Source organism: Engraulis encrasicolus, chromosome 13, assembly GCF_034702125.1.
Source record: "Engraulis encrasicolus isolate BLACKSEA-1 chromosome 13, IST_EnEncr_1.0, whole genome shotgun sequence".
Taxonomy (NCBI): domain Eukaryota; kingdom Metazoa; phylum Chordata; class Actinopteri; order Clupeiformes; family Engraulidae; genus Engraulis; species Engraulis encrasicolus.
Window position 1 is genome coordinate 9,329,344 of NC_085869.1, and position 9,189 is coordinate 9,338,532.

The 9,189-nt window shown below is 39.5% G+C and overlaps 1 protein-coding gene across 1 annotated transcript in view; it reads left to right on the forward strand.

Moving 5' to 3' along the window:
- LOC134461526 (melanoregulin-like) overlaps positions 1-1,299 on the forward strand; it is a 21,794-nt gene extending 20,495 nt beyond the window's left edge. Inside the window, exon 5 of the mRNA XM_063214425.1 lies at positions 896-1,299. Coding sequence (XP_063070495.1) covers positions 896-967 — 72 coding nt within the window. The 3' untranslated portion in view covers positions 968-1,299. The remainder of the gene's footprint in view (positions 1-895) is intronic.
- Positions 1,300-9,189: the final 7,890 nt, after the last annotated feature.

Below are 9,189 nucleotides of genomic sequence, written 5' to 3' on the forward strand. Positions count from 1 at the left end.
CTGTGGTGGTACACTCCAGCTTCTATTTTGACGGTGAAAGGACAGACCACAGGGCAGGAGTCCTGCCTCTTCCCCCCCAGCCTATCCAGCGACAGATACATCTTCGTCATGACACTTCGACAGATACATCTTCGTCCCTCTATTATGACATCGAAAAGACAACAAATGGCATGTCATGGTAACACCGTCTGTGATGACATCACAATAACCGATAGCCAATGTCTGAGTGGTAACGACGGAATCATGCATGATAATAGGTGATGGTTGCAAAAGTATTTCCTCTTGGTCAAAAAGCCAATGTCCATTAGAGCACAGATCTATTGTTATCGCATTTTACTCTTACATTTGAACTTTACTTTTACATCTTCGTCAGCCAAGTCTTAACGGAACATATTTATATTTGCAGTATTTCCCAGCATTATTCCTGAATGTGCATATCATTTTCTTCTCAGTGTTTTCAGTACTTAGATTTATTGGATCAGAATTATTAGCATAGCTTAGCATAATCACTGGAAGTAACTGGTAACTTTAGCATCAAGCCACAAGTGATCACTGGACGGAATCAAATAGCTGCTTTACACTCTGGTGAATTTTACATTAAGTTTAAAGTGGTTTAAAAGTACATTTGACGATGTTATTTTTTTGTACCATAGACAAACATAGGCATTACTATGCCTAATTTGGCTATGCTGTTAAACGGGGCAATGCAAACACATAGAGAAAAATGATATGCACATTCATGAATAATGCTGGGAAATACTGCAAATATGTGAAAATCAAAAAAAGGGTGGTCTGTTGCTTTAATGATTGTTAATGTGTTTATATTGGATATTGTGATTACTGCTCACGGCATCTTGTGTTCTGTGTGTTTGTTTGTCTCTGTTGTTTCCTGCAGGATCGCCTCATCTCCCTGGACAGCGCAGAGGAATTTGTCCGGCTGGCCAAGGACAAGTACCCAAAAGCATAGTGGCCGAAGCGCAAACACACACACGCACACGCACGCACGCACGCACGCACGCACACACACACACACACACACACACAGTGGTATTGTAAATGCTCACCTGTGCACAAATTGTAAATAGAATATTTCTTGGTGGGATTTCGAATGTTAAAAGTGTTCATTCAAAGAACATTGAATGTTGAAATAATCTTGTGCTTTAATTATATTTCAAATTAAATGTAATGTAGTTGGATGTAGGTGGATACACTCTCCTGAGAGGTGGATTCACTCGTGAAGTGTAAAGGGTGGATAAACTCTATTTATGGTGAATTCAGGTAAATTGGGCCACTTTGGACCATTTGTTTATGGGTAGATGACGGATAGGCAGCAAAAAACATTTTTTTCACAAAACATTGTTTATGAGGGAAAAAAGTATATGTCTACGTAGTGCAGCAATTAATCTTTCAAAAAATCCAAGTGGTCACAATGTTGGTCTATTCATTGATTATTTATTTACGTTGATAAAGCAATTTGCTGAAAATATGTCCTTTGGTGTGACGTTAAGAAATAAATATATTAAGTAATGTAGAAATGGCTTGATGGAGTTTTATGAACATTGTTACACTCTTCATATTTATTGCAATTTTTTAAAGTCTTAATTTAATGAGAAATTACCATTTAAGTATTTTTTTTTCCCATTAGATGTGAGATTATTAGAAACCTTCCAGAAAAACAGGGATATCTTTCTTTTAAATGTTCAATAATTGTCCGAATTTATACTAACTTTTCAGGGACGATAATTTGTTCTTCCCTAATGCAATATTCAGTGTTTATCAAACATATTGTTTAGCTCAAACAAGTATTTGAGCGTTTAAAACATGTCACACCGTAGGACATTCATGTCACGCTAAAGGACAGAAATGCAAAACTGAGCCAGAAACAAATATATCAACATGATTATTTTGTCTTTTGATCATAATATAATGTTTGTAGTCAATATGACCTACACTTTACACTCATAAGTCTTTGAATTGTCGATTATCAGCCTATCGTAACTCTTAATGACGGCCATGCGGTCATTAAATGTAACCTGCAGAGCTCATAAGACTCATACTGAAGTGTGACCTTGGCATGACCATCACACTTTTGTAGGTATGCTATGACTGTCACACCATTGAACCTGTAATGTGTAGTGGCCAGTGCCTGTTTGGTATCTCAAGCTGGACAGCACATTTATGCTGTATATTGAGCTCTCCACAGCATACTTTATTCATCTATACTCCTCTTTATACTCTCTCACTGATCTTTCCGTCACTGTTATATTTTATGGTTTCAAAGCACCATTAATGACATTTTATATCATTTGACAGTATCTAAAATCAACAGCAGATATTCATTAACAATGCATCAAAGTATAAATTCCAAAGGCCAATAAAGGAATAAGTAATTTGAATACACAATTTGTATCTAGTCAAACAACAAAACAAAACAAAATATGTTCTACCAGTTGTTTTAAAAGCCATTTCTAAAATATCTAGTCCATTGGTGTGACCTGTTTGTCCTTTGGTGTGATACTCCAAAGTGTCACACCATAGGACTTTTACCATCACACCATAGGACTTTTACCATCACACCATAGGACTTTTGAGCTTTTGAGTTAATTTAAAGCCATGTCGTTGCCAACTGAAATACAATTTCACCTTTAGTAAGATGCATTTTCATACATCTACATAAGAAAAAATATGAAAAATATACACTATTGTCAAAATGTATTTTATGGCTGTCACACCAAAGGACTACAAAACTAATACATCTTGTGGTAGCAAAACATAATTGATTGACTGAAGAACTCTGAGAGAAAAATCTAAAATCCACCCTTGCCATTGGCTTCTTAAGGGTCTAAGTCACAATTTATGTACCGCTGGAGCTTCAACAATAGATAATTATCCACAGAATTAACCAAAAAAATGATGTCACACCACAGGACATTATTTTCTGCGACAAAGTTTCATAAGTCCATACGGTCTCAGAAAAACAGGAAAAAAATTAAGCATTGCCACTTGCTAAAATAGACACCTAGAAAAACATGCCAGGGTTGTTTAGACAAATGACTGAGCTTTGATTATTTATATAAAAATGTTTTAATATGGAGAACCAGGCTTGCCTCAGTCACACCATAGGACAAATGTGACATTTGACTCAAAATTAAGTATACTTATTTAAGCTCTGTATTTATTACACATTACTTTTTCACAACAACGACATTAGTTTAATCATTTAAAGCATTGACAATTTTGAAAGCATGAATTTACTTAATATTAAGAGCCTGCGACAGCAAAATTTACACGTCACGTCATCTACCCTTACACAAAGAAGAAAAAAGTGGCCCAACTTACCTGAATTCACCATACTTGTGTTGATCCTCCACTACAATACAGAAAGTGCCAGAATGTGAAATCAAGAAGGAACTGATTAAGTCGGGACCAATGCTTTGAACCGGTTCAGGGAACGAAAATGAAAACCAGAAACTTTGCCATTTTGCCTGGAACAGGAACAAAACCAAATACTTTACATTTTTTTAATATTCTGGAGCAGAACCGGAACAAAAAAAAAAAAGATAGTTACCGTAGTAACCATAGTAACCAGTTAATGAGGGTTAATTCTGTTCTGTTAAGTGGGTATTCTGTGTATGATGAGATGACCTGTTCAGATCTAATCCCTGTTTAGTCCACTCAGTCCATGGATAGAGCCAGACCATCAGAAGGCCTACAATTTGTAATGTATGTAGGCCTAATGCAGGCCCGTTGACAGGGGGGACAAACAGGTATGTTGTCCCGGGCCCAGGGAGAGAGGGGTCCAAGAATTAGATTACTATTACATTGTATTTATTCAAACATGAACTGAAAATAGCCTGTGGCAAGCACTAATGTTGTGAATTTAACTTAAAAGTTAAAACTTAAAAACTTAAAAGTAAAAAATACAAAATTAAAGGAACTTAATTTTAATTAACCGGTTCAGGAATTAAAATGTTCAGCTGTAACTGGTTCGGGAACATCAATTGTTGGGTGGAACAAAAAAACAGAAACGTTAAACCACAATTTCTGATTGGAATGAACCACTTCTGGTTCAAAGCCCTGGGGCCTATATTAAGAAGCTGGTTCAGGTGTAAACCAGATTAAGCCTGGAGTCAGACTCCAGACTCTTCTATTAGATGATTTACCTCTCTTAACCTGTGCATTACAATATGCGACCTTACCTCCTCCACTTGTGCTTGTCTCCTCGTCCCGCCTCCTGGCCCGTCCTCCGTGGAGAAAACGATTAAGTTTCCCAGCTGTCAGCCTAGCCACAACAACTTTTGAGGGACTGTTTTTCATTCACCATCCCAATTGCAAATGAGAAAAAGAGTTTACAGTTGAGCTTTTGCAAGATATTGAAATATAATGCTGTTGTCAGTGATGTCATCATGACATATTACTTCCTGGTACGAGGAAACAAGCACAAGTGGAGGAGGCAAGGCCGCATATTGTAATGCACTCCTGGTTTACTCCTGAACCAGCTTCCTAGTATAGGCCCCTGGTTGGGACAGAGAGAACGGGTTTGCCACTTGGATGATGCTACATTGCCCCCTGTAGGTATGGTTGAAGAATGACATTGGGCAACAGTATGAATGAAATTGAATGTATCATCAATTCATAACGAGCTGAGCTGAATGTAACATTGAGATGTTTTGTGAGAAGGCTGAATATGTGTGTAAATTATGGCACTTATGAATGAATGTCCATTTGAAGGTGTAAGATGTAAGATGGAAATGAGCTTGTGCAAATCTTTGTAGCAGGTTTTTTTTTTTTTTTACCTGACCACTATAACTTTACTGAACTATTAACATCTTACATATATGTAGTATATGTATGTTAATAAAATGATTTTCATGATGTAGTATGGTGTGGTATTGATCTTTTTAATATTTACATAAAATATTACAGGGCCCAGAATAGGCTTTCTAGCACGTCCTACATAGCTGGAGTTAAATATGTACTTAGTCGTGGATATAAAAAGCAGAACATTACACTACTGGTGTGTTGCTATCTGCACGGTCACAGTGATGCCTGGGCATTGTAGTATTGTGACAGAGGGCAGGGGCTTTCCTGTCCCCTCTCTCTCTCTCTCTCTCTCTCTCTCTGTCAGTCTGTCAGTGTGTTGCAGTATGTGTGTGTATCCAGGCAAAAAAAAATCTGTGGCGAGGGGAGTTCATCTACTTTCCTTTACAGAATTGTAGGACAGTGTGTCTATGTATGTGAGTTTGCAGTATACAGTTGTCACTCAGCATCCTGTACAGTCAGAGAGAGAGACTTAAAGTATCTCTGGTACAGTTGTGACTCTAAAATGTGCAGCTATGGTATTGCACATGGGACATGCATTGTATTTACATTAAATCAGTAATATTAGTAACCTAGACATGCTTTCCATCACAGTCTCCTCTTTCTTTAGCCCTTTTCTGAACTCGGTCAATTACTCAGCTTTCTACAGAAAGCGTAGGCGTGGTGCAAGACACTCAATCCCAATAATAGATTCAGTTTTACTTCCTGTATGACACATCACATCAGCTCTAAACCCTTTCTCTCTTCAGATAAAATCTTTGTTTTCTTTTCATTATGCTCAGTGTAAAGCCCTCGGTACGCTTGCTGCGTGCTGTAAATTACGTGTGTCACCGCGCGCAACCGAACGCACATGCTTGCTTTAAAAGCAGTAGACCAAGACGCAAAATACTGGCAGTGTCATCCAGGGGCCAGAGAGCGTGCAACTTTGCGATGCGGAAATTGGGAACACAGAAGGCAAGGAAAAAAAGAACTCTAGGCTACTGCTACTGCTCTTTCTTTCTTTCATCATGGTTTTACTGTAACCATGGTTTCTCTAAGTACTCTGAACCAGAAGAGTTGAGTAGAGTATCGTTTATTGATCCCAGGGGGAAATTAAGCTGTCAAGTAGCATACACACATAAATAAAGACATAAAGACATTGTCCACAAGACAACACACATATTTACACATAAAACTAGACTGCGTGTGCAGTCGCCTTCGACTGCTTAAGGTATATCCCCGAAACGCGACGCTTCCAGTCCCCCATCATTCCTACCACTCCCGTCCACCATTTCGTAAATGTATACGATACATACAGACGTGACATGACGTGCATAGGCTTAAACCAAACGACTATTGTGAAAATTAAGCAAAAAATGGGGCAAATGGTAATACTGTTTTAATGGTTCAGTGGATATACCACATTTGGTACAGTGTAATAACCAGTGTAACAATATTTAATACAATGTGATACCAGTGTAACACCGCCATTTTTTTTTACTTACATCATGTGTTTGTGCGTAAGTGGTATTACATGGTATTGCATATTGTTACACTGGTATTACACTATATTACATGGTATTGCATACTATTACACTCGTTTTAAATAAATTAAATAACGTTATTACACTGTGCCTGCTATTGCATATTGTTACACTGGTATTACACTAGTATTACATGGTATTAAATATTGTTACATTGGTTATTACACTCTACCTAATATGGTAGATTCACTGAAATGGTGAACCATTAAAATAAGGTGTTACCGGGCAAATCAATCCACCCAGTCAGAAGTTATGGGCCAAATGAAAATTCCGCCATTTTGAAAGTGTTGTCTTCCAAACCCGAATCAGTTCATGAACCTACCCTAGAGCATTCACACACAAAATCTGAGACAAATCCATCCACCCGGTCAGTAGTTATGGGCCAAACAAAAATTCGGCCATCTTGAAAGTGTTGACCTCCAAACTCGAATCAGTTCATGAACCTACCCTAGAGCATTCACACACCAAATCTGGGACAAATCCATCCACCCGGTCAGAAGTTATGGACCAAACAAAAATTCGGCCATCTTGAATTCAGCCATCTTGAAAGTGTTGACCTCCAAACTCGAATCAGTTCATGAACCTACCCTAGAGCATTCACACACCAAATCTGGGACAAATCCATCCACCCGATCAGAAGTTATGGACCAAACAAAAATTCGGCCATGAAATCTGGGACAAATCCAAACATCCGTTCAAAAGTTTTCGCGTTAACACGAAAGACCTTACGCGGCGGCGGCGGCGGACGCGGCGGCGGCGCACGCAAAACCATTATATCCCCGACGGTCCGCGTTTCGGGGATATAATAATCATATATAGCTCACTGTTGCATACTTTTTGCCAAGGCATCTCTCTCTCACACACACACTCACACAACACACACACACACCAAAAATATAAAGTGTAAAGTATCCACAGTGTTCACATGTGCCTTAGCTAAGTGGCACATAGAAGCCAAGACAAAGTGGCCATAAAGTGTCCAGGAGTGTCTATAGTCTCTCTGCCTAGTACAATGCCCATTGTATTCCTTGGAAAAAGAGATAGGGGGGGGTTCAACACAAGTCGCCCCCTGTGTCAATCATAGCATTATTATGGCTTATCCTTGTTTTGTTTTGTTTTAGAAACCATGAAACCGTGGTTCCTGACTAACCATGGCTCATGGTTATTCATGGTTTTCATGTTTATTTTTCAGGTTTGTTTCCTGGTCCCAGTGAGAGAGGGGTCCCAGAATTGGATACCTCATTACATTGTATGTATTGGGTGGGGGGCCCTTTCAGATGACTTTGTCCTGGGCCCTGGCCGGGACACAGAAACTTTGGGCCTCCTAAAGCATGTGTATAGCTGATGAGAAGTGTTTTGATATCCCGTTCTACATAACCAGCTAAAACTGGGCCCAGTGTAGTGAGCTGGCACATAGCTGTAACCATGGCCGTAGCTACCAGGTCATGTCCTCTGTATTTTTTTCTGTAATGTAAAATGTATCTATTGATGAAAACTGATATATGTGAAAACAAACTTAAGAGTTTGACTGAAGCGTTGTAAATGTACAGCATGCAGTACAACACGCAGTATTTGACCTCGGTATTTGAAAATGTCTGGTTACGGCCCTGGCTGTAACCTGATATGAGTTGACCTTTGGGGTGTGCTCGCTGAAAGAATGTGTGGATATTATGCAGAAAGAGACACAAAGCGGAACACTGTTTGTGTGTGTGTGTGCATGCATGCATGCATGCGTGCTGTTGTGTCTGCGCTTATTGCAGCGTGGGTTGATACTTAAAGGGGTATGCCACTATTTTGGGGCTTAATACAGTTAAAATCGTTGGCCAGGGTTTATATAGGTGGTAAAGTGTCTTATTTTTCATGCAAGCCGTTGTCTTGTTTTAAGACAAGTTAAAAGAGGGAGCATGACGCTAAGCTAGTGAAAGTAAATGGATCCGTGTAGCATGTAGCAATGCTACATGGATGCATTGATTTTCACTAGCTTAGCGACATACTCCCTCTTTTAACTTGTCTGAAAGCAAGACAACGCTTCACATGAAAAATAAGACACTTTACCGACTTTATAAACCCCAGCCAACGATTTTAACTGTATTAAGCCCCAAAATAGTGGCATACCTCTTTAAGATATGGTTCTTCACATTGCCGTATGGTGTCCCATGGTGAAGTATGTCAGTGATATTACAGCAGGATATGCACTGGCTGGCATGAAAGGCCCACTATGTTATGTTTTCTTTTCTTTTCATACACTCTCTGTTTTTATTGTGGATGGTCAAGGTCATAAGAGCTAAAGAGCGGGAGCGAGAGACGGAGAGAAAAAGGGTTGAGAAAAAAACTCGAAAATGCTATTAGCCATTCCCGTAAAATGGCTGGTTTAGACAGTGGCAGTCGGTGAAAACGGTCGGGGTTCCAGCTTTTCATTTTACGGTCGCAGCCGGTGTAAGAACCGCGGACCATGTTTAGCCTACCTAGCCACCTGATTGAGTAGCCTGCATCCGGGTCAGAGAGTTGCAACAGTGAGACACCTCTGAAAACACTGATCAGTGTGGTCCGATGATCTTCTCTGTGCCTCGGTTTGATTGACGAGACCTAGTGATGAAGTGTGTAGCGTTTTTGAAGTTGTTTATAGCGGGGAAACATCAGAAAATAATAGGCCTATAATTGGCCCCGCCGTGATGCATTGGCTGCGTTTTTCACCAAAAAGCTTAAAATTAGCTAACTCCATAACGGCGCGGCATTGCCCGGAATGGCTCATCATTAGATACATTATGTGGCATGGGAAAGCAATGGTGAAACTTTCGTTTTACGCCGGAACTATCCTTTAAAGGGACACTCCACCCATTTTGCA